Consider the following 27,290-nt stretch of genomic DNA (forward strand, 5'->3'; position numbering starts at 1 on the left):
GAACCACCTGATGTCCACATTACATAACACAATAAAATATGTGCCTAAGAATGCTCATCTGAGACAAGAACATATGGCTTAAAAAGTGTAAAAGTACTGGATCTGCAGACAAACTATCAACAATCAATGATCAGAAAAAAATGATGCAAGTGGTTGATGATGCACAAACTACTTCAAATTGATCACGATGCTTATTTTTCCAGGTTGTGAGCTCTAATGATGAAACAACATCCTTTTTTTCGCAACCAATAAAAAAAAGCTCAATTCGTGCTTGCTGGCTTCCATAAATACCCTGAGGTTATTTTTGGCGATGGGGGGAGGAGCTCCTCCGGGGTCCCGGCTGGACGCAGGTGGGCAGGGCGGTGTAGGATGGCGGAGCGGTTCTTTAAAGGAGTGGAACGGAGGAGTGTGTGATGAAATGAGATGTGAAGTGTTCCCTCACTCAGCCCGCAGACGTGTAAAAGATTTATCAAGCTGGTGAGGAGAGAGAGAGAGAGAGAGAGGTGGGAACTGCTTCCATACACTCCGAGAGTGGAGGAGGGTGACTGAGAGTTGCTTTTAAGATCTTTTTTATTATGAATCATACCGAGCAGACCCAGAAGGCAAATGGAGATTCAAACAAAAGGTCTGTGTGAAGAAAAGGAGGCAGGTCAAGGGGAGGGGGGTGAGGCACAAGGGGTATACAGGGTTCACACTGTCATGGAAAACCTGGAAATCACATATCCCAGGCCTGGAAAAGCCATAGAACTAGTAAAATCATGGAAATGTGTTGTGTGTAATAAATTCAGTTACATTAATGTAACATAACGCTGAATTTATTTCTGCTGATGACCTAACATAGCTCTGATGTAAAGTTGAAAGCCCTTTTGGCTGAGAAAAGGGGAAAACAACTTTAATTGTCTGTATTTTGTATTTGCTTTACCACCTATTTTTAAAGAAAACATGCATTGGAAGGCATATATTTATTCTTTTTCCTTTTTTTTAATCTTATAGAAAACTTTTGAAAGGGAAATTTGGATTTTCTATTTTTTTTGTTCTTTTTGGTGATTTTTTTTAATAGAAGACTTGAAAATTTGGGGATTTTGTTATTTATTACATTTTAGAAAACGGTTGAAAAGCATGTTTTCTTTAAAATGTTTTGGCTTTTTTCTTCTTTTTTAAACTTTTGGGAAATTTTTATGGAAAACTTTAAAATATGGGGCATGTTTAAAAAAAAAAAAAACACTAAAATGACACCATTTATCGTGATTGGAAACTGTAAAAACAGAAAACATTGTTGGATTTTCAAATTTCCAACAGTCCTTCAGCACATCATGCGAAATGCTGAAATAATGTTTGAATTGAGTTTGAATATGTTTGAAAAATGCAAGTGGGGAAAAAAAAAATTGGGGTACTTGAAATATCATGGAAAATGTTTGAAATTCTGTCCAAAACAATGTTCAGTGTCCCTGGGTATAGAAAGTTAAGGTAAAGAAACATGCCATAAAAAAGTAATTAAAAGAATAGGCTATTTAACCAGAAAACCATCGAGACTCAAAGTGGCTTTGGAGTGCCCAAATTGGGGGACCTTTAAGACTGTAATTGCTTTAGTTATTATTGTCCAAACTGTGCATAAACGGGAATTTTGTTAAATAATGGCGGAAACTGTTTTATTGACACAAAAAAACCCACATAACTGACAAAAAAATGTTTTTCGTTTTGAATGATGACCATTCGAGGGTCTGCATCCGTCGGAAGCGTCTTCGAAAGAGTCGCCTGCGTAGACCGCGTAGGTTGCGTCCTTCGAAGGATGCAGACCCTCGATAGGTCGACAGTTACAGTGTGCGGTGCAGAGCCTCTTGAAAACTTGTCAGGAATGCGTTTCAAAAGAATGTCACAAGATGGCGCCTCTCCTCCACCAGCAACTTCATCATCATCATCATCATCATCATAGCCTCTGATTTAGCTCGGTGTCCGTCCTCACACACGCGCCTGCACCCACAAAACTCATTAAACCTCAAAAGCGAGACGCTACCATTAGTTAACAAACACTAGAATTAATATCCAACGTTTGCAAACAATTAAATGCCTGAAATTGGCTTTATTTGTGGCTCTAGTTGCCATTAAGCGTTCTAAATTGGCATAATAGAAATGTATCCGGTCACCATGACAATAAATTGATTGCCTCTCTTTGAATATTTACAATTAACACGCGCGCACTTTCTCTGCTGCCTCACCACAGACAGCGTCCACAAACCAGTTGACGCCCTCCAGTCAGCCACATCCCAGCCCACGGTTGACTACCCCAACACCACCACCTCCCACCCTCCTCCTCCTCCTCCTCCTCCTTCTCCTTGTGCACACCGGCTCGCAACCACCCACCCAGTCAGTCACCTCAAGTGCGACCGGCCGGCAGGAGCGGAGGCAAACAGACAGATCCCAGAAGCCAAGCAGATCCTGTCGCGGGATTTTGGCTCAGCATAGAGACACCAGAGCAGAAAAGGAGAATGGGACGCCGCAGCTTGGATCAGGACTGAGTCTGGACGGCACATTGAGAGCCCCTCCGACCTGTTTCCAAGTCCTTTTTCTCTCGGATCAGAGTCACGTTTTCACCGCTGACACAATGGGCTGCTGCAGCGGACGATGCACACTTATCTTTATCTGCACTTTACAGTTGGTGAGTTTACCCACACTTCTCTTGTTGACTTGCAAGTTGTAACCTGTCTTTAGTGTATATTTTTAGAACTAGAAATGACTTTAGAATTTGATCTTTCTCACGTTAAACTGGCCAGTAGCTCATGGTCTCGTTAAAGGTTGAGTAGCACATGTTGAAAACTGAAAACAGGTTTTTTTTTTTTTTAGAAAAATCAGCATCTTAAAAGTTCTGCAAGTCTCCACGTTTTCATATTTTCTTAAACTCTCTCCTCCCTTGTCTTGATATTTGCTGATTTCCTGCTATTTTGGGTTGATGTTGTGATTTGTGCCTAAGTGGTGTTGTTTATTTCTTTTCATTATCTGTGAGGAAATTTCACTGTTGTGACAGACAGCATATGGTACTGCTGTTGGTGTTAAAGAAGCTCTTCAAAGCACTAACAGCCTGAAGTAGTGGCACAGTAATAGGCCGATGCTGTGTGATGCATGATAAAAGAGCATCAGCAAATGTATAGATGTGCTCTTTTGAGTGTCAGTGATCTTTTATACACTGAAACAGTATTACCTAAAGTCATCATGTAGTTCTGTGCGGGGCATTATTTTCTCAAACCCCTGTCTGCATTTCAGATTAACATTCAGAGCTGCTACTGTCTCATGATCTTAAACATTTAAGATGTTGGCTAATACATAAATCTCTTCTTTGATCTCAAGATCCGAGAAATTTGTTCATTAGGAACTCAAACCAGCTATATTGTGGGGAGTGTTGACCCACAAAGCTTTTCAGTTTCTGATCAGTGAAGTGTGAGGCTGTGACATTTTACTGATGGTAGCTTGTCTCAGACGATGCTTTCTCACTGACACACAGGCCAGCTTGCCTTTGCCACTATCCCTGAGAAGAGTTTACTTGACAGGGTGTGACACTGTTATTTATGGTGGTATTACAACTGGGCTTGCTCACACCGTAAGCCCCAATGAGTAAATGTCGCTTTTAACAGCTAAGGGAGCAATAAAATCTCCTCCAGACAAAGAGTCAGATGGGAAAGTTCTGATATATTGTGTCATGCATGAGTGAATCCAGAAATGAAGAAAAAAATGGAAGGTACAACAAAAAGAAAGCATTTAATGGGAAGTGGCAGTTGGTTTCAGTAATAACTACTAACACCTGCGCCTCCTATTTAATGATGTTGCATCCCCCCCAAAAACATCTCAAGACCCCTTCAGAGTTGTCCCTCAGAGTAACAGGTTTCTGGCGGTCTCAAGTTTGGAAATTGTTCATTTGACATGAACCACTACCTTTAGTTTAAAGGCTTTATTCAGAGGAAAAAGATTAAGATTTGTTTAAAAAATCTGAAGAAGCCCTGTGCACCGCCATGCCTCTAACCTGTGTGCCAGCCAGTGCAGGGTAACATTAAATCAAATTAACTGAAGTTCCAGTGCACACCAGGATAATGTTGTTTACTTTATCTTTACATTAATTGCACCTTTTTATCCTATAAAATGTATATTTATATTGAAATTAATCCCACATAGTATCATTACAGCTGAAATGACTTAATGTTGAAGCACACCTGTCCCATCCTCTGCTAATGAGCATGTGATGATTTAAATGTAACAGCTGATGGTGATTAAACATAGAGCAAATCTGATGAAGTGATATGTGTAGTTCGCTCCTTTCTTTTGCTTTTAATCTACGCTTTTTATAAATAAGCATTAATCTGAGCATCATGATGTGCACTAGAACTTCAGTTTCTTTGAAGCATTTGTTTCTGTCCTGGTTTGCTGTCATTTGGATAACTTCCTTCCAGCCGTCCCGACCCAAGTGTCCTGCTGCCTGTTCTCCACTTAAACAAAAAATAGAGTGCTGTGTATTTGTGCTTGTGTATCTGTCAGGTTACAGCTCTGTAAATTTGTTAAATAGTGAGGAACTGGTCTGCTTGTGTGAATGTGGCTTAGTTCAGAATTGCCTCAGTCTTGCTCCCTTGTTAAAATTTCCCCCCCCTGATGACACACACAAACAACGGGGTATATGAACCCATCTTGAGGGACACACCTGTTTTCCCTTCCCAGACTTCGGACCTCTCTGCCTCATTAGAGAGAAGGAGGTCGACCATTTGTTAAGAGGTTTATAAAGGTGTCAGCGTGCTGCCTAAAAAGTCCCCAAAGACTCCTGGAAACAGCTTAATTTTCCCCTGGCACTATTTCTGGATGACCTGACACTTCCTGTCTACAGAAACACACACACACACACACACACACACACACACACACAAACACGCACACACACACACACACACCGGCACACTTCTGACGAGTTTAACCTGCAAAGAGGGGTTGCATTAAACCCTGCACGACCTTTGGAAAGGTCACTAGGTTGAAGCTATGTGTGTTTATGTGCACGTGCACGTGAGTGTACATGAATATACATGTGTTTTGAGTAGCACAAGGGGCCCCCGCTCTCCCCTGGATGAAACCTATGCATTGACAATGAGCCAGGTTATTCCCAGTCCATTACAGGGTAAAACTGCCATTAACAAAACAACATACTCTGCTCCTAAGATGTAAAAATAGCCCTTGTGAACCGCTGTGTGTGCTAATTAGCCAGACAGAGTGCTTTGATCAAACCTCTTTTGGCATCTCGGCCATTCCCTAATTGAATTGTGGTGCGCTTTCCTCATCAACAGGCCGAGCGGTGGGACTCATCTCTCTGGGACAGAAGGCAACAGATAATGAGCCTGTATTGATCGAAACGCCTCTGTTCCCTCTTTTTCCCTCCGCAGTCTAACTAGTCCAGACAGTAGGGCTGGATCGTTGTCAGAACCCCGATCAGCCCCAGAGAAAGGCAAGCGTTGGCAGGAAGCCCCGTCTGTCTAATGATTTGTTTGTACTCAAAGAAACAGGCAAGCTCGTTTTTTGTCTCACCGGGTCAGTTGTTTGAAGTTTTGACCTGAAGCTGACCTGGCGTGGAAGCGTTTTGATTGGTCAGATACGGCCGACCAGACATATTGTGAATGTTTGGCCATGAGGAGGGACGTCGTTCTGCATGGTGGTTAATGCGGTACGCTGGACAGTGGTTGATTGATGGAGGAGGCCTCTATGTTGGTCACGGTGGTTTTGCGGGAAAGGGCAGACAGGGACACACATGGTGCGCACACACATAATCACACTGAACAAAGGTAATGAGCTCAGATCTGAACATTGACCCCAGAAATGCCTGCACTGGCTGCACTTACAGATGCAGCCTCGCAGAGACACTATTTCATGCACACGTCTCCACTGACAGCTGCACATTCAGACCTGTGAGTTATAGGTTAGTAGGTCTAGTGTTGGGTAAAGATTACAACCTTTGTATGAGGGGAGGAAGTGCAGCTTTGTCATTTCTGACAAGAGGAGAGAGGTGAAGAGAGCTAGAAGGTGTTTATTTGATCATAAGCAATGTGAAGAGAAGGGTGTCGATGTTATCACAGTGAAAAGCTTTGTTTGTGCCGATATACGGGCATTTTCAGTGAGATCTGCAAGTTTTACCTCATCCTCACCCTTTAAAAACTAACATTCAGACTACCCACAAGCGCTATGTGAGTGTGTAATATCTTGCATCACACTGCCCACTTTTCCTCTACTCTTTTGATGACATAGCTAGAGAATAAACCATCTTTGTAGTGAAGGCTTCAGAGAAGAAGGCCGAGTTCAACCAAAGTACTTCCAAGAAAGTTTTAGCGGAGAAACTGAGCGCCTCCTCCTGAAGAGCGTTATCTCTAAAGGCGCAACCTTATCCCTTGGCAGGCATCACGTCATCTCCCACACATTACAAAGGATTCAGGCTGTTTTTTTTCTTCTTCCACTGCTGCATTTTCCTTATGGAGGCACTAACATTCAAATTTCCAGTTGAATATTCATGAGCTTTTAGGGGCTGGATGTCTATCAGCATACTGTCTCACCAATGGGTACTGACTGACACACACATACACAAGGTCCCTGCCCATAGCTTTGATATTAATGCACCACACAGCTGTAATTAGAGTAATTACAGCAGCTGGGGCAAATTGCAAGGCAATAAAACACTGTATGCTGTTAGGTCAGCAGACTGAGAGTTGCTTCTACTGTATAATCCTGTTTTATCTTGCTAGTTCCCATGAGAGGTGATATATCACAACCTGGTAGCTAGTGAAATATGAAAGCTTTTCATGGCAACAGCAAGAAGATTTCAATTTTATCACAGATGCTTAAGACATCTGTTTAGGGTGTCTCTTTTGTTGGTGAGCGTGTGTGTGTAACTTCTTTAGAGCGTCTGTGTGAGCGCGCAGTCGAGTGTGATCAATGATAATGAACTGTATTTCCTTGGCACTGCCATGTTGATGGAGGAGATAGGCCAGCGGGAATAGAGTGGATGGTCACAGCTTTTTTATCTCTCGGTTTCTTTACCCTCCTCTCTGCCTCTCTAGGCTTGCTATTAAGGTTCACATTAAGCCTCTCTGGACTGCAAATCATATCATTGTGAGCAAAAACACTTTTTTTTTTTTTACTCTTTGCTTTGGCTTGCACAGATGGCAGCAGACTACCAAAGCATCCCTATCTGAATTAACTACGCAGATACAAAATATGGTGTCTGTGTTTGTTAGACACAGCTTTCTGTACAGAGATGGGCTCCCCATAAATGAGATGTGTTCACCAAATGCCAACAGACGCCAACAGCAATTCTCAGTTAATTTCTTGTTTTGGAAAGTAGAATTAAATGGCGCTGTTGGAGTATGTGCTCAGGGTTGTGAGGATAGTTATCACTATAACATATGGGTTATTCACACTGATGACCATATTCGGCAGATGTGAACTAAGGGTGGGGTTTGTAATATACCACTAGGCCTAAGGCCACTAATAGTCAATTATATTGTAAGTTTTAGCTTACGGAAGCCTTAAAAGTAGCAGCAATCAAAGCAACAATGGTTGTTAATGTTGGTATGACATTTATACAAAGCATGTGCTTATTAGGACTGTCACTTTTTTAAAAAGTCAAGTTCAAATAAGTTTTACTTAACATGTAATTTGTAAGAATTAACTACTTCCAGGGGCGCATGAGTGGCAGCCACTTACAGCAGCAGGGACCTCTCTTCTGAGTTTTCAGTGTTTTCTGTGTCTTTTTCTCATGTTTTTTTTTTTGGTACTGCATTGAAACATGGATATGCAACTGGCGAGTTGTTCATATTTCTTTAATCTATAATTTCCTTTTCTATATTTAATATCTATCTAATATATTTTCTATATTTGTTTTTGTATTTTATATTCAACTTTTTTTATATTTTATATTGTAGGGTTAATGTTGCACTGAGCTATTTTAGCAAGAACATTTCCACGGTGTGTGGATAATTAAAGGTTATCTTATCTTAAACACAGCGTAATGCAGTGCACACACGCTGCTTCTCAGATGCTTTTGTGTCAGGATTTTCCAATCAGCACAGTTTTGCTTGATAATGGCCACTTTTATATATAAGCTTAATTAACTAATAGGTCAATAGGGCATGCAATAGGTCAAGTAGATTGTGAATTTCAAGAGCACTCTCTGTTAAACTAAAAGGCAAACAGCCTGTTGCACAATTGTAAATTTTGAATTCAGACAGGTTGTTACAGTTCAAATTAATTTTTTATTTGAGTAAAAAAAATATCTTAGTTCTTGTTGCTGTTTGTAGAATCCAGGGGTGTAAATGTTGGTTTGACATACAACCTCCATCATTACTAACATTACTCAGAGAAGCTCGTCTAGCAACACCAAAGCATACATTTACTGCCGTAGAAGCAACTAAATAATCCACACATTAGTCTAAGTGAAGACATAAAACAACCTAAAAAAAACCCAGTGAAATCTATGTCAAATTGATGCAAACCCACTAATGTCCTAGAAGCACATATAGTGCTTGAGGTCTCCAAGGCACCTTCTCTGTAGTTTACACAATCGTGTCGGTGAGCCGGCTGAGGCCTGCTGGGTGAAATGGTCCAGCAATTTAGGATCTGGAGAGACGGGTTCATTTGTAGAAATTTTGTTGCTTGTCAGTAGGATCTTGTGAGATTGATTCATCACAAGTTGTAGTTCAAGCAATAAGAATTACTTCAAGTTTCTGATTACAAGCTGCTGTGAATGGGGAAAGCAAGTATAACACTCTCTGCTTTGAAACTCAGATCTTTGGGTCAGTATATGAAATAGACTTATCTTAAAAGAAAATGCATGTTTTAATTTTCCAGTCCTTCTAAATGAATACTTCATCCATCAAATCATGCAAATCAAATACTCACCCTGTGCTATTTTGAATTCGGGAAGGAAACTGTGTTTATCTTGCATGCCTTCTAGGTGAAAAAAGAGTTAAAAAAAATGGGAAAAAAAGAAATTGATGAATTGAAGTCATAGGGAATCACATTTAAAAACAGCAAAACTATATCAAAATATACATTTGCAACCTCTCGACTCATGCAATATTTATCTAGTCACATGCTTACATGCAATTTTACCAAAACATTACTAATTAAAACACTTCCACATAAAAAACACAAGTAGGCTATTCATAATTTTTTTTACTTTTAGCCTTTAATTGATAGGATACACTTAGTGTGAAAGGGGAAGAGAGAGAGGGGGGTGACATGCAGCGAAGGGCCGAGGCCGTAATTCAACCTGCAGCCACTGTGGCGAGAACATAGCCTCTGTACAGCACCCACACCTACACCCACTCAAACAACCCACTCCAGAGATGTGAAAGTGGGAGATGGAGGGCAGAAGGCTCTAACAGTATATTAGGGATAGTCAAACCTTTTTGAATGGGGCCTGGACTAGATTATGTGAAAATACCTGGGGGCCAGTGGCTCCTCACATCATACAGGTTATTTAAAAAAAAAAAAAAAAAACACACAAATGACAAAAACACAACTATTCATCTTTAAGTAAAATGTATTTAACTTTCCCTTGCTGCTGGCTTTAAGTTTCTTTGCCGTGGCCATGTCTACTATGTTGCAGGAAATGTCTGGTGTTCATTAGCTTCTTTACCATCCATTTATGAAAACACATTAGTTAAATAGTTCCTACTTGCTGCATGTCCATAAACTATATGATTGTCCTGCCATCGTGATGTGAATGAAAATATATATCAAGTGATATTGCTTGATTAACCAACAATGTGTTGATCATATAGCTGAGTGTCACTTAAAATTGGTCTGAGGGCCACAGTTGGTTCCTGGGCCGGAGTTTGGATATCACTGCAGTATGTGATTATGGGCCACAGAAGCTCCAGTGTTTTGTGTGATTTTAGAAATGAAGGTCTTAACCTTGTCTCTGGACCCTTATTCTTTTCTTTTTGAAGTTCATATAGGTCAACATAATTAAGTACAGTACAGTGTGTGTGTAAGTGCTATGCTTGTGCTGTCAAATGGACCCCTGGTGCTCAGCGCTGATTGTGGTCTTGACCCAGACTGTGTTGATTGCTCTGCCTGAGCAGCCCTCATGCACGGAAGAGCAGACCCTGACAGGTCCTGCCTCAGCCATAAGTACCAGCCCTATCAAAAGAAGTTGATTAAACAGCCCACACTGGTTAAGAGTGTGCTTGTGTGTGTGTGTGTGTGTGTGTGTGTGTGTGTGTGTGTGTGTGTGTTTAGGTCACAAAGGCAAGGTGACTGCTTAATAAATGCAAACCCACAGCTCAGACTTTTGGAGCTCCCTCCAGTGTGTCATCATCTCACCTGAGAGCCTAATGCAACCTGGGTGCTCGGGGATGAGCGGCGCTGCTTGAATGTGTAATGAATGTTCATGCTCCGCCCCTAACGTGCATCCTTTGTTGAAATACAACAGGGCTTTGTCTTATCTCCCTTTCTCTTTTACTCCCCCCAACATCCTTTACCCCATTTTTTCCCCCTGCTGGGAATATGTTTGAATTATTGATCACCAGCTGATTTATCAGCGGGGCCAGAGCCTCTGGAAATTTTTGGGGAGATGCAGATACAAAGGTGCAGTGAAACAGAAAAAGAGGGGGAGGGGAAGGGTGGTGGCTCGACCTCTCACTCTGGGCCAATTATGAGCACGACCCTGGAGACCTGAAATCTCTATGTTTAGCTTTCCCTTTTCCCCCTCTCTTTCGTTCTCTTTCCATCTCCCCCCTCCTCTCTGGTGCACTGTTACCACGGAAACCTTTATGTACACAATAAGATGCCGAATAGCCCGCAGGAGATAAAAACCAACCTGTCAAATGGAGACATGGGAATGTATGATGCAAATCTGAGATAGCGTGCTGAGGAGTGAGAGACGAGCGCTGGGACCTCGGGGGGGTTGGGCTGTTTTGAACGTGGGGCTCGGTACACATCCTGCTCTCAGGACAACTGTCACTCGCTAAAGATAGCTCAACTTACATACATAGCCTTTAACCTCACCACAAAAAACGACCCACCCAAAATGCAACATAGCAACCAGTTGGAAAGAGCTGGGTGGTTTACTTGGGAGTAACTTTATCTAAAATGTGCTCATTGCTGTTTTTTGTTGCCATTGCTTCTCTGTGTGTCTGCATGTAATGCTTAGCTCTGTGTCGTTGCTTCATGCTGCTTGCATGGCTTTCTGTACTAAAAAGCTGTAAGTTAGGCATATATAATTCTACCTCTCATTTGTGCAATAACCCCCACAGCTGCTACAATGTTTTTGTTTACACAGTTTATATACTGGTTATTCTTTTTTGCACTACACTGTTTACACTGTTTATTTACTGATTATTCTGTTTTTGCACTATTTATTCTGCTGTTTACATTCTGTTTATCTGTTTTCTCTCTACTGCGCTCATTACTATGTTTGCTCTTGTTTTTTTTTTGTTTTTTTTTCTTTTTTAGTTATATAGACTATATTTTTAATTCTTTAATTCTATTTTAACTCTGTTGTGCCTGTGCACTTTACTGTTTGCCCTGTCCTGTCTGATATCTGTCTACGCATGGGATAGTGAGAAACATAATTTCGATTCCTTTGTATGTCAAGTACATGTGAAGAAATTGACAAATAAATCTGACTTTGACTTTGACTTTGACTTTGAGATATTGTACTTTTTACTCCACTACAATTATTTGACAGCTTTAGTTACTAGCTACTTTTCAAATTAAGATTTTTGTTTGTTTATTTGGGGTTCCAATACCCATGTGCCCGCGTCTCATGAAAAACACCCAATTTTGTTCAGTACTTTTACTTTTTATTCATTCGTAAATACATTTTGTTGATTACTTACACACTTTTAACCAAGTGAGGTTTTGAATGCTGCTGGCATTTGCTGTTTCTCATTGCTATTACTGCTCTGCATGTAATGCTTGGCTTTGTGTCGTTGCTTCATGCTGCTTGCAAGGCCGTTTTTGCTAAATGCTGTTTTCTATTGCTTTGTTATTGTTTTGTCTTGTTTCTGTCTTTAGAATTCCTGTTTGTCATCGCTATTGCTGTCTTTGTGGTGTCCTGCTGTCTTTATGTGAATTTGATCATCATTTTATAGGTTTCAAAACATCTTGCCAAAGGACAGTCGTTGAAAATTAGCCAGCTGGCTAACACTGGCACATTTACCGAAATGTTTATCAATGTGTGTTGTCCTTATGAATAAAATAAATTTAATGAAATTTTTACTTTTGTTAGAGGTTGCTTGTTAAACACAGATTAAAGCAGCCAGGTTTTATGCAAATTAAGCAGAGGTGGTGACTTTGCTGTTGTTTCTCGACCTTCCCTGGAGTTTGGAGTCACTGCCCTTGCTGCGTGCATGTTAGTTTATAATAATATGTGTGTTCTTGGAAAAACCGTCTCCTCTTTGTCCCTGGTGGCCCCTTTTTACAACTGCTCGCCATTTTAATGTCTTCAATTTAACAGACCATTAATTATGTGGTAATAGCGAAAACCTTGGGCTGGCAAATGTGAGCGTGTGCGCCTGTGCCCATCCATGCAGAGGCTCGTGTGAGTGTGCCTGTGTGTGTTCCACATCAGTGACACTGCAATATTAAGCTATAATGGAGATAAAACTAGAACTATTTGCAAGCCCATTTCTCTCTTTCCATTCCAGCGGTTCCAGCGGTGTCATTTGTTATAGTGTGGCATCGAATAAATTGCTTCGGGAGCACCACAGCTGGGATGACTATCTTGACAGATCGCACTCAGTTGAATGGCTGCAAAGCATATTTATCTCACTCAAATCCCCCCACTGTTTTTGGCATTCAGTCCTTGTTTTACAAGCGGCTGATGACTTCACGGATGGTTTTTGCTCTAATTGTGTTGTGTGATCAAACCGTTAGACAGCAGGGATGCACGTGGCATAACTTCCTCAGCTGGTGGATAAAAGATTAAAAGTGATGGTATTATGATGAAAAGAGCAATATTACTGACTCAATTATGGAAAGTAGAGCTGGAGGGTACAAACTGCTGACAGCTGTTTGCCGTTCTTGACTGCATATTCTTGATGAGAATTTCCTCTGTCGCAGCTAAATTGCCTACTTGTTAATTGGGGCGAAACCTAAACAGTTTTTGTTAGATCTGGGACATGGGAAGGCTGAAGGGGAGAGGGGATTGGCTGGTTTAAGCCGCTCTCATTTCGTCACTGTCCCTTCCATCCTATCCATTGTTGGGATGTTTGGGTTTTATCCATGGCTGTATTCTCGTCCTGCTTTTCTTCAGTCATCTCAGAGAAATCAAAGTGTCTCTGTGTGTGTGTGCGTGTCGCAGTCTGCTGTCTCATCTCTCATTTTCCACATGACACCCACACAACAAACAAGGAATTTGGAGCCACAAGAAAAGGAGACAAAACCTCACAAGTGACATTAATCCCTTGGGTTGAGGCTGAAATCATAACAGCCAGTGCTGCTGCAGTCTTCTTCAAGTTGATGCAGCAGAGTCTAAATTAGCCTCTAATAATCCGCACATTGCTGCCACCTTTGCAGATAAACTTAAAAGACATGTTGGCTGACGGCAAAGTGGAGAGAGAGAGAGATAAAGGGAGGCAGAGAGACAGAGCGAGATAAGTGTTTTACAGGAGATTCCAGCCATGTGAGGAAGGATGTTTGCTGTCACTGTGTTTGAATTTGGGTCATATCTCAGTGAACCTTGAAGTCAGATGTTGATTTTTGCGCTAAAATCCCTAAAATGCTGTCTAGTCAGTTTTGTGTCGGCTGTGGTTATTGAGAAAGCGAGCATGAAAGCAGTTTAGACGTGGCACGGGTTAACTGTTAAAAATGTCTTGTTTCTTGTAGCATAAGATTAGCTATGATGCAAGCAAGACTTGTTCCCCTTCACTGAATCTCACTGAATGCTCTGTCACACATGTAGCCATTATCCGCTCTGAGCTTTATCCTTTGATCAGCACTGTTAACATGGACAACTCTCAATCACAGCTGACGTAGTAAAAGGTGGTGGCAAGTGATATTTACTTTATATATATGAGCATGTGTAAGTACGTAAGTGTACCAAAAGGATTAGTGAAATTTTATGTAATCTCTTATTTTATTTTTAAATGAAATGGAGGGTGTTATGATGGCTAGATGCTGTATTGTACTGTAGTATTTTGGTACATAAAAAGCCTTTTTCACAGGAGACATTTGGACTTATAGTAGGAGAAGTATAGTTGTTATTAATAACATTAACGATGGCTCTGTTCTGTTCAAGTGTCACAGCTGTGACAGTGAATCAACATGAACTTCACAAGGAGTCTGAAACTGATGCTCCTAATTAGAATTCAACCATTGTTGAATTTATTATTTACACCTGTGCTTTTTCTCCAACATCATGTCAAAATGTCATCTGTGAAAAAGGCTCAGGGATTTTTTTTTTAGATATGATTATAAAAATATAACATTTCCAACAACTAGCACTATAAAGTCCAAAAATCAAAATGTCTTAAATAAAGACATATTTAATCATTTCCAAAATTCACAACATGTTTTTATCTAAAGAAACATTTTGCTTCAGTCAATATTTGTTGACATTTAGACTTTCAAAAACAATATTTTCACTGCTGCTTAAAAACTGTTTGCTCTCTCACTCACTGCACACAAAGGGAGGTACGTACCTGAAATCTAACAGCACCACAAGTTACATACTTATTAATGAAAGCAGAAAATAAAAACTAAAAAACAAATTTAATATGATGAATCACTTTATTCAAATTGAGGATTTTGTTTGAGGATTTCTTAGGGTGAAAATATGACATTCAAAGCTTCACTCAGTTTAAGAGTAAAGACACAGCAGAAGATCTCTTATATTGTCACCATGAATCATGGAAAAAGAAATAAGAAGACACAATTACATGGCATCCAGGGTTATAGTTGTGTAAAAAAAAACAATAACTGATGGAATGAAGGACAATATTTATATATTAGTGGTACCTTTGATGGAAGCACCTGGAACTCCACATTCAAAATCATAAATAGCAGCTTTGAATGTAAAGAAATGGCATTCATTGCAACCCTAATCACATGTAATGTACACATCAAAGATTATCTAGACTATATGAATGTTGTTGAGAGTAAAGAAAGTATTCGGAAAAAAGCAAAGTAAAAGCAAAGCAGACGAGATGTGGGATGGGGAAAGTGGGTAGCAGATGGAGAGACAGAAAGGAGGTCAGAGTGTCTTAGAATGGGACAACTTTTATCACTAACAAGGCCAGTCGACGGACCAGGCGGGGCAACGACTCTCTCAATTGGTTTGAACATGGACTGTATACTGAGACGGGAGAGCTTCATTCAACCGAACTCATAAAGCTCAAACTGACTGAACACAGCTGCCCTCAACTGTATTGAAGCGAACTGAAAATGATTGTCCAGTCCAGAAGATGCCTAATACTTTATCTTAAAGTAAGCAACAGTAACAGAGAAAACATTACAACCTAAAACAAAACAAAACAAAACAAAACTGCAAAGTTGAAAGTATTAAAGTAGTTTGCCAGTGTCCAGAGGGAGGCTCAGTTCAAAGCACTGGCTTTTATTATGTTTATTTCAGTGGGACGGATTTGTGCGTTGTGTGTTCCCAATAGCACTGAAAGATTAGCATGTTATTAGCACTAAGCGCGCTGGAAGTTTAACATATTTCATATTAAATAAAGAGCTCTTTGATTCTTAGGCTTTCAATAGCCACTTCGCACAAACCGGAGCTGCAATGAGCACTTCACTCAGGGTCTGTTTAGTACCACTACCTAAAACAAGTGGTACTTAGTGAAGTTCAAAGGGACCAGCTGCTGTGCACTTCACTGTGCAGACCATATTTCAAACAGTGAAGAAGAAAGTGGCTTATGAAGGCACCCTACCTCTTAATCCCTGTCTCAGCTCTGCTAGACCAGGCACCACCAAGGGCTATCTATCTATCCAACCCTTCATGTACCCAATGAAAGCCACACACACACCATCACACACATGCTGAGATTGGCACCATTAGTTACACAAGGACCAGGCAGGCACCAGAGCATAATGACTTTACCCAGGCGAGAGGTGAAAAATTGGATTGGAGAAAATTTTTGAGAAGTACTTTACTGCCTGCTGGGAGTCACAGAGTAAAGACAAGCCAGGGCCAAGAGTGGGACATTAAAAAAAAAAAAAAAAAGCCTGCCAGCCTCTGATTCATAGCTTGTCTGTGTGACTGTATTTCTCCTAATTTAGGTTTGGAATAGAACAGTTGTTTTGATGTCTCTCAGGATAGTAGTTATTTAAGTAACACCAGCTCTGTGAGTTTGTGTGTTGCCCTCAAACAGCTTTCCCCATTTCATCTAGTAGTTCCCAACCTTTTTTCGTGACAAGAGCCCCAGAATTTTGGTTTTGGTTGTTAGACATGCTTAAGACCAGAATTCTATAGTTGTCAACTACAGTTGAGGAGATAAGTGTGGAAGAAGTGAAACCTATGATTAGAAAACTCATTCTTACGACTCTTACTCACGTCTGTGGTGAATGAAATAGTAAATTTATACCCCGTTTTTCTGGAGACCCCTGGAACTCCCCCAAGGACTCGTGAGAACCACTGGTTCAATGTAACAGCAAAATGCTCTCATTACTCTTTATATATATCCCCAACAAAATCAGTGCATTTATGTAGTTTTTTCAAACGGTGTAAAATAGGCAATAGACTCCTTCCCCATTAGCAGTAGACCAGAGCCATGTAAACAGCTCTGCAGTGGACAAAAATCCCTTTTGTTTTTTTCTGTTGTGCCATGTTTGAAGTCGCAGACACACCAGGAAACAGGTTAGTAAACATTAGAGAACAGCATGGAGTTCAGTGAAAATGTTATGGTGGTTACTTCGTGTTATGTCAGTTACTTATTCAGTCTCTTTTAAACTCAGTGCATACTAATGGATCAATGTTCGAGCACTGCTTAGGTAGAGACAACAGTATTTTGTGGCGGCACGTCATTGTATTACACTGAAAAAGGGTCGAAAATGAGAGCATCCACCAGAGTGTCTTCTTTCTATCACAGCTGATCGGAGCCAATCTAAGCTGGAGTCAATAAATACCCGTGACTACCGCATTTATCCCAAGCATGAATGCTGATTGTAACCTTTCCCATTAAATACAAGAGCCAGCTGTTAATGGGTGTTGGTGAGTTTTTTGTTCAGCAGGAAAGGGACTTTTATTGTGATAGCATGCTTTGTAAAATGACGGTACCCACGTTGTGTCTAGGGCTGTCCAATTCCTGCCAGATTTAAATCATCAGTCGGAGACCCCTCAGTAAACAAGATATTGCAGTTGTTTTGTTTTTTGTGAGTCACTGTGCTGTGCAATGTGCTTCTGGGGAGACTTTGGTGCTCAGATTTAGGAAGGGAGTGAGTGCTCTTGACTTTCACAGTACTCTTTGATACAGGCTGCTGCGTAGACGCAGGCAGCGAAGCAGATAGGGAGTCCTGCACTGTTAGGCTTTGAGAAAACATTATTTTCTCTCCTCTGCTGAGAAGTGGTGCATTTTAAGCTAACTGCAAGTTATTGAGTCTCTGGCCTTTGTTTGATATCTAGTGTCAGTGTAAAATGTTGTTGCACACTGCCAATCCGCTGTTAGCATCGTGAGGTTATTTACTATATTACATGAATGCCACAGTCACACTGAATGTCCCACTGCATCCTGTTCACACTTTAAAACTTTATTTTAAAAAAAAGAAAGAATTGTCATAGATTCGTATTAAAGAGCCAAATCGGATTCAACTGGTATAATATAATCTGTAATAATGTTATTAAATTCCCAAAATATATATATTTTTTAAGCATACATCTTCTATATAGGCTAGTAAAATTGGCTTCCTGCCAACATACCATATGATCATCGCTGATACTAAGTATGCCGTGATCCATTCACATCCACTCACATAGAGCCGTGGCAGCAAACGAGACCCTAAATGACCAGATTAGAGTATAATTTGGACCCTGTCTGGCTCATAGTCCAGGTCAGGTCTCTGTGAAGGCCTCTAATATCTATAGATTTTCACCACCTCCTCTGTTCCCTCTCTGTTTGCTTTATCTGAAATTTGTCAGAGCCCCAAAAGGTCTATTTATCAAGTTAATTACAAGAATGCAAAGAAGAAAGTATAAAACAATGCAAGACTGTGTGTAGCAATGATCATTTTTTTCAGATTTTCTATCTTGTTAACCATCTGCCGACCCCACAGACTCATGTTGTCTTCCCCAGGGGGGGGGAGCTCAACACCCAAATAGGGAACCACTGATACACAGGGCTCTGCAAGCACTCATGGAAGCACAGTTAGTGCTTGGTAATTTCCATATTTGTTAGGGAAATCAGAGCAAAAGTTGTATGTCTGAACTGTAAGAAGAGAAAGTCAGTAAAAGAGGCAAGTGATGAATCAGAGGCCAGCTTGGTTTTTATACTGTATCATGTTTTGCCCTTGCAGTCACCCCCAGTGACTACCAGCAAATGGTTAAGTATGTTTGCCAATGGGAGTGCAAAACATTTATGAAACAGAACTGGACATTTCGATATTGCATGCAAATTTCCCTTCTGAATCTTATCGTTTTATCAGGCTTGGCCTCATTGGACAATGTGTGCTTGTAAGTAAAAACTACCCATTAGCGACTCCATTGAGATAAAAAAAACAGGAGATAGTGTGGTGGTAAGTAATTCATCCCTCGCATCTTCCCCTCAATGCCGTCCTTCTGTCTGACTGTGTGAGTCAGAGTTATATACTTGAAGAGGAGACTGACTCATGCAGCCTGAAGTCATACAGAAAGGGCACAAACACACACACACACACACACACAGACCTTCAAAGCCACAGATCCTGATGACACATTCAGTAACATGTTATCAGAGGACATTGGAGGACATGCACAGAAAGAGAAACACTGATGTGATTTATAGTATCTGGAGGCTAAGGTGTAGAGCTGTGAAAATGAGAGGGTCACCAGTCATCTCCGTCCTTTTGCTCAGGGGGGGAGTGTCATCAGGTCCTAACACCTCATCAAGTGTGTGTCCTACTACTGCATATCACTAACTTGTGACACTACAGTTGAGTTATTCATTGGTAACAACTGTCAAAGCCACCCTGACACATGTTTGGTCTCTACTTGAAACTGTTACTCGTGCACTTATCTTAAGCACACATGCACATCTTAATTAGTTATCAAATGATGCGGATCAAACGTGTTTTCCCTCTCAGACACGTTCACTCTGATCCTCTCATCTCTCTTTCATGTGTGGCTTACTTCCCACGGCATGTTAAAGAAGGTGGCGATGATTGAAATGTTTTGGGACTTTGAAGTTCTCACTTAAGGTGTCGAGGAAAGGAGGGATTAGTGTAAAGCTGCGACCACTTGTGTGTTCTTTAATGCTCGGCTAGTAGAAACTGAGAGTAGGGCTGAGAGATACGACTAAAAATGTTATCACAATAACAAATGTACATATCAGTCGATATCGTTAATTATCATGCTAAGAAAGTCAAATCATTATTTCCTTAACGTTTAAAGGTTGATTTGTGCTCCTGAGTAAAAGCTGAAGAAACTAGAGGGTTGATTATAGTTTACACTATTTAATGTCAGAACATGACAACAGCAGAACATTTTACAAATCTGAGGTAGATTCAAAACAGTTATAATCAAAATAATCTCAATAAATAAAACAATAGACAAAGAAATCATAATTCTGGTCAGCAGCATTTCAAACTCTTTGTGCAGATGGTTTAAAACATTTTGCGGGTATTTTAGCTGACAATGTAAACAGAACATATAGACAAAACAAATCCAACTGTGGTCAGTATTTCTGTATTCTGTACAGTTATATGCCTACAGTATGTAATTTCACAATCAAAACAAGAACAAAAGATGAAGACGTTTTGAAGTTGCTTGAGGTCATTTTAGGATTTGGCGATATGGATGAGATTAAATATTGTGATATCTTTTGACCATATTAATATTAAAACAGTATTGTAGGGTTGACTGTGTGTTGGTTCACACAATACTTACACAGTTAGATTTTTGATAAATAACCATCAGAAACATGAATATAATATTCAGGCAAATAGTAGAATAGTTAGAATACTCTGGTAAATTCAGAAAAAATAAATCACTTTACTGTAATGCAGCCCTAAAAACCAGAAAAAAACACTTGCGTTGTTACGATATTCGAAATCTCAGACCATAGCTGTGTTATATCTCATTACCAATATAATATCAACATATTGCCCAGCCCTAACTGAGAGGAATATACACAATCTAACATCATCGGATAGAAACAGAAAGATTAAGGCCCACGATTCTTATCAGTACGGTATCACATGACTGAAGGAGGGAATAATTAATGGTTTTGGAGAACGTGAGGTTAAAAAAAATGAGAGGATGGAGCAAAGAAGTGATGGGCAGTAGTGAAGGTGAGAGAGGGGCTTGTTGCATCCTGCTGTCCTACCCACCCACTAATTGCTCAGTATTTATGGCGGGAGGAGTGGTATGTGTGGGCAACATGCTTCTCCACATATACACACCCAAAACCAAAATACACACTAAGAGATTCCGTCACCCTAGAGGGAGTCATTTGTGCTCGCAGGAGGTCGGTGGGAGGCTTTTACGGGTTGTTATGTAGCCGGCTCACTATTCCTGGAAGAGCGTTGGTATCTTTTATCAAATTCTACCCCACTCTCCAGTACGCTGCTTCCTATGAATTGTGGGCTAATTGTGCAATATGGGTTTGTGTGCTTGTGTGTGTGTGTGTGTGTGTGTGTGTGTGTGTGTGTGTGTGTGTGGGCAGAGAGGCCTTTCTGTACTTGATTGATTGTTGTCATCTTAGGGTATTATTGAGTTAGCAGTAAACGTGATAGGCTCACTGCAGCATCTCAGAGGAGCACGAACACACATACACACATGTCCCTCATGCCTATACACTACTTCCAATTCAGTGACTGGTGGATGTATTTCAGGGTAAGGGGCCATGGCCGTGTGTAGTGAATAAATGAAGGGATCTAACGTATGTGTGTTAGACGGATGAAGGTTCATGCTCATTAGCAAGCCTCTGCATATGCGCAAATGCGTGTGTGCAGAGGTCATGGTAGGTGTTTCTGTGATTGTTGGATAGTAGAGAATAGGATTGTGACATCAGCAGTATTGAGCAGCGCAAAGCATTGTGGATGAGACACAGAAGCTATTGTAGAGACTGACGACCATACCAGTAAACCAATACCATACCCATAAACCTCAATGAAAAGAAGAAGAAGAGGCTGAGGACAAGTAAACAGTGTAGTTCACTTTATATAGTTATTCAGTTTATACAGTGTAAATGTTTGCTGCCGTAGCTGTTTTCACAACCGGCATGGGAAAGGATCGTTAATTACATGCGACTTTTTAGCTTTCCAGCTTGGAAGCAAAACAGTGAGTCTCAGGTTGCCAATTTAATAAAGAAATGTTGAAGGACATGGGTAAAGGATTCAAGATTCAAGAAGAGTTATTGTTATTCCAAAACACAAGCTTTTAGAGAGGGAATGAAACTAAGGGCCCGGTGAGCAACAGTAAAACAGAACACTAAAATCTAAAACCAGCAGAAACAATAAATAAATACAATGATATAAAACAACAGTCTAAGATTAATAAAATAAAGAAGCCGTAAGTGGAACAAACGTCACGTCACACGTCGTGTGTGTGTGGTGAGTGGCAGTTAGTTTACTTACCTTTATAATTTCTGACCTCATCTAAAATGTAGTTGCTCACTCAACAAACAAGGTGTGAAAAAAACTCAAGAAAAGTTACATTTGGCAGCCCACTAAAATCGCCAGACCACTCCTTATTTTCATACCTATAGTTTGTATGGATTGAGGCCATTTAATTCTCTTTTCTGGGTAGTTTATGTTGCACTTGTTCTTTGGACTTCTTCAATGCACCTTCTGGCAGATGGCAATACCAACTTTTGGGTGCATACTGCTACCTACCGTACCAGATTTCTGTCTACATGGGAGAGGCGTGCCCTAAAGTGTTCCCAGAATGCATTGCGCTATGATATTGTTGCCTATTTGACTATTATTAGTGTTTAAAAAAATTGGAAATGAGACAAAGATATTTTGCAGTTAAGATAAATACTTTGATTAAATTTTATTACGCTGATCAGGTGAAGAAAATGTGAGCTTCCCCACAAATGAAAATGTCTTTATTCTGTTAGACTTTTCATTATTGTAATGAGAAAAATGGAACCAAGTATACCCAAATAAGAGCCCAAGGCTATTTGCATTCATCCAGCCAAACAGAGTAAAAGCTGTTCAACAGATTTTTCAGTCTTTTGGATCTTGCTTTTTCCATCAGGATTACCAGAGGACATTCTGAGAGCTCAGCTGTACTATCTTCAACATGAGAAGATAAACTGCACCCTATTTTCTTTCTTGCATTGTGTGAAGGGAGCTACAGTTTAACAGTTTTGACTTGACAAAGATCAAATATACAGTATGCTGTGTATTACTTTTTTTAAAGACTTTATTAATTTTTTCAAGAAGAAAATTACACAAAATTGAATCTATGCAAACATAGAAAAGCCAAATAAAAGGAAATAAAAATGCATAAAAAAATAAAAATCAAACAATTCGATAAATACTTAATACTTACTTACAATTAATGTATAAATAAAAATGCTTCCACTGCAGCTTGTAATCATCACTGTCCAACTTCATCCCACCATACAGTCAACATGAAGCAAGTATGCAAAGGCTTCCACCCTGCTCCTTGGGATAGAGCATATCTCCAAATACACCCTGCTGACCCATTATACTTTTCATGTCTGTGTGTTTAAGATAAAGACACTTTAAGACAATTTGCACAAGTTAAAAATGATCATAAAATAGAGCACAATTAAGTGCAGTTTTGAGTTTTGATCAGTGATTTTTTTTAATCTGTTCTGGGCTACTGTAGAAGAAGCATGGTGGACTCTGTGGAAGATGATGCTGAGTTTTTACATATAAACAGCCAATATTCAGGTAACAAAAACACAACAATCAATAGTTTCAGGCATTAATAAACTAATGAAAACATAGTTATGAATATCATATTCCATTTCTGCCAATAAAGCCACCTGAATCCTACACACTTGACTATAAAAAAGTGTTAAGTGTTCCCTTAATAGAAGAGATCATTTTATTCTAAAGATATACCTAAAGACAGTTCTTTGAACCATTTACCAATACTTGGTCTATTTACATTTTCTCTTGATAGTGCTTAATTTGTTTTGTGTTTAGAGATAAAAATCCCAAAAAGATTTGCTATTTCTTTCCTATGTTAACATTCTTTTGGATAACAACTTAATAAGAAAAGCTTGGGCTTAACAAAATTTTTTTAAAAAGCTTGTATTAATAAAACCTCTTTAGTCATGTATGTGTGCGTATTACTGCAGTATTGCCAAGTTATAGGAATTGTTGAACACAGCCAACGTTGTAAAAGTGTGGGTACAGGGATTTACGATGACGCACACTGTCATTTTTAAGCTTCCTTATGATCATCTCATCTTTTTCTGCTCAGATGAATGTGGATAAAAACCTTAATTGAAATGTAGCTTCAGGTCTTTATTTGTCTTTATATGTTAGGGTCCCAGTTGGCTACCATCCTAATGATCCACCCGTAATCAGCTGCAGATCTGCTCATTAATACCACTGATCAGGTGCCTTTCTCACACATTTGTCCGTCTTTGAATTCGATTGGATGAGAACATGGGATTCTCATTAAATTAACACCTCATGTTGTATGTCTTCATGAAATACTGTCTTTTATGTTTGTCCAGGCATGCACCCAAAAAGCCGGGGCTGATTAATAACTCTACAAATGTTGTCGATTTGTAAGGGTCAGTCCTGAAAGCTCCCCGACATATTTAACTGCACCTCATCTTTGCATTCCTGCACAAGTTTTATTGAGCTCTCTTACCATGACCCAGAGCTGACCAGAAGATGTATGACTCTTTTGACTTTATTCATTTTCCTCAGCCTCTATATCCAGGGGATAGAGGAAGGTTATCAAGAGAGAGGGAGCTCAGTTTTTCTACGTAGGCATATGTCGTTTGTGATTTTCTCTCATCTTGCCATTTATCTGTTTTTCTGCCATCTATTTTTTTTCATAATATTCTCCCCATCCATCACAATTTTGTTTCTCTGCCATTATTTGTTCTCTTTTTTTTTCTCTTCCCTCCATTAGAGTGAAGGCTTTATCTTTGACTTGCTGAGCTATTCCTTGACTTTGGTACGATAATGCTTGATGCGGGTCACAGTTCACTCATCGCGACCTCTGTCGCTTCACACCCTGTCTGTGGAGTTATTGCCCTCGCCCTCTGTTCGAAGGAGTGTTCATTTTTAATTATCACTCAGTATTTGATCATCTCTCCCCCCTGCCTGTCACAATGTCTCATTGGGTTGCTGGTAACATTTCCATTACATTAGGAAGAGCAGGCACGGCTGTGTATCGAATGTGTGGTGTGTGTGTCTGTGTGTGTGTGTGTGTGTGTGTTTGCATGAATGTGCTCGATGGTGCGTTCCTATCATTGCGGCAGAGACGAGATTCTTCCCTCCCTCATCCATCTTCAAGCGCTTGGCTGGAAATGACATGTCGACACACAACGAAACACATCGCTGCTCGAGATACACAACCCCCCCACACACACACACATACACACACACTGAGAATGGAATTGGATTGGCGATGGAATTCTAATTAAATGGTTCACACACACCCCTCCCTGTACTTTCCCCCCAAATGGCATGCTAATTGAGTTGATGCAAATAGGGACTCACAGTCTTAAAGCTTCAAATTGCTTTGTTTTGTTTTTTTTTTGCTGTTGCACAAAATGTTGCACACAAAGAGCTCAGGTGGAGGGATGGGAGAAGAGAACAAGAAAAAAGGACCTCATGAATGAATCAATATTATGTTTACAAGCACAAAACATTCCATTTTTTGCCCTTATTCTGAAAAAGATAATATTCCTACTAGGGTTGCAACGGTATGAGATTTTCATGGTATAATAACCATCACAAGAAGTATTTCATGGTATCACTGGATTACAGAATTGTTATTGTTATCAGTCAAAATGACCCTTAAATAATGTTAACAGAAGGTCTAGTTTTGGTTGAACAAATATTTTTATGGCAATAATAAGGATTAGAAACTACTTTTTCAGTGGAAGTTTGTGTAAAACTAAAAAGTTTCCCTTTAAAAAAAAAAACTATCAAACAACTAAAGGTGAGATTCTCTGTCCAGTTGCATTTGTTTAAAATATTGAAGATAACCAAATGTACACAGTATGAAAATTGTCAACTTTCATATCATGATGCATGTAAACGCCCTGAATGTGAAAAGATCTAGAATCTGTTGTAGATGTAGGAGGGTATGCCTGCGTTGGGAAAACTGTGGAATTTGTTTTTTTCATTGTAGACGGTTTAACTTTGCTTATGCATGTGCATGTGTACACATTGTTTGCAAGCACATATTTCAATAAGAACCTAAGCTCACCGCAGTGGTATCATTAAAGAAGGCCCCTCGCCTCCCATAAAGTTCCCAGAGCATTCTTAATCCTGGAGGCCATTGGCAGGAAGGTTGGAAATAGTGAGCGCCTCTTTAGCTCAGCAGGGGTTGAATCGATAAATCTGTCACTGTTTATTTTACAAAACTTCCAGTCTTCACCTCTGGCGCTCCCACAGTCAGAGGCTGAACACTCAAGCTGTTCATGTCTGCTCACTTAATGGAGGATTGTTGGCCAATTGCCGTGAGGTGAATAGATATTGTCTTCAATAAACCATGAGCGGTACATGACCACGCTGCCAGTATGTGCATGTGGGTCGCCATTGTGTAGCTTTGACAACCTCAGAACGTCCTTTGCAGTTTGCTGTCACAGCAGGAGAGGCAGTTTGCGTCCATGTCAACCTCACCTGATTCCTTCCTTTTCTCTCGTCCTTTAGGTATTGGCTTTAGAAAGACAGGTGTTTGACTTCCTGGGTTACCAATGGGCCCCAATCCTCGCCAACTTCTTCCACATCATCATTGTCATCCTCGGCCTCTTCGGCACCATCCAGTACCGACCACGCTACATTGTGGTGGTGAGTACACACAACTCAAGTTGGATTGATTTCAGGTTTGGCGTACTGGTCTAGTGTACGAGCTTAAACCGGTTTAATTTATGCAAACTGGCTGAGCCGGCACTTGCCATTATGTCATGTCACGTTCAATTTGAAAAGAAGCCTGAGTCACAGTGCTAAATTACATTACACCTTGCATTACATTAGTAATAAACAATGTGACTGTGAAATTAATATAATATCATGTTTGTAAACTTATGGAGCAACTAGTGTCCAACAGGTTGTGTTCATGAAAGAGATCACATTTCAGCAAGGCGGGAGGTCAGGAGAGAGAGCAGGCTGTTTTTGTGTACTTTTTAGGCTTATTAGAGAATCAGTTGTTCTCTTAAAAAGACTAAAACTGCAGCAATATGGAAACCTTTTGGATGTTAAGCAGAAGAAAGAGCTGTCCTTAATGGATGCAAGCGCTGTTATCAGCCGGACTTTTGTCGGATGCTGTGTTTCTATTTATTCCTGTTGCTTGATTTAAAAGCAAAGCAGTGGATGAAGACTGGCTGATACATGTAGCTGAAATGAGGAATTAATTAATATTATATCTACTTTATTTAACTACAAAAACCTAAACACAGTGTCAGCTGGCTGGAGGGAGATCTCCTGGAAGCTAAAAGTTTCTACTAATTTATGAGCATAAAAAAAACTAAAAACAAGCTAGGGTAACAATACTGACTGTTGGTTACATTGTTTCTCATTTTAAGAAAATATCACAACATAAAACATGTCTTTTCTGATTTAAAAAGCAACATTACAAACGTAAGAAGATAGCCACTCACCCATCTTGTGTTTACATCTTCAGTCTGATCTTGAGCGCACAGCTGATTGCTCCATGGTTTGTTTACAAGTGACAGAGGGGCATTTTTAATTGAATCTATGTGGCAAGAGAGCACTGGTGTTACAAGATGCTACATGATAGATAGACAATCATTTGCTGTTGGGACACAGTCGGGATTGACTGCTGAATCATGCGGGTCACATGGTAAAATTCAGTAAATTTGTCCGTTCTGGTGTTTGGCTTACTTTCAAACCATTTGAAAATTTTTACATTGGCCCAACCCTACACACAACTGAAGAGTAGTAGCTCATGTGACATTGTACAGTCTGCCACATAATCCTGTTCCTCACAGTTTGTTAAGCAG

General features: G+C 40.0%; 1 protein-coding gene across 1 annotated transcript in view; it reads left to right on the forward strand.

Annotated features, from left to right (window-relative positions):
• The first annotated feature begins 2,348 nt into the window (after window positions 1-2,348).
• The window catches only part of nkain4 (sodium/potassium transporting ATPase interacting 4), a 58,752-nt gene continuing 33,810 nt past the window's right edge, over window positions 2,349-27,290 (forward strand). Inside the window, exons 1-2 of the mRNA XM_042491747.1 lie at window positions 2,349-2,656; window positions 25,981-26,118. Of these exons, the coding sequence (XP_042347681.1) occupies window positions 2,603-2,656; window positions 25,981-26,118 (192 nt within the window). The 5' untranslated portion in view covers window positions 2,349-2,602. The remainder of the gene's footprint in view (window positions 2,657-25,980; window positions 26,119-27,290) is intronic.

The sequence above is a fragment of the Plectropomus leopardus genome, chromosome 8 (assembly GCF_008729295.1).
Source record: "Plectropomus leopardus isolate mb chromosome 8, YSFRI_Pleo_2.0, whole genome shotgun sequence".
In the NCBI taxonomy this organism is placed as follows: domain Eukaryota; kingdom Metazoa; phylum Chordata; class Actinopteri; order Perciformes; family Serranidae; genus Plectropomus; species Plectropomus leopardus.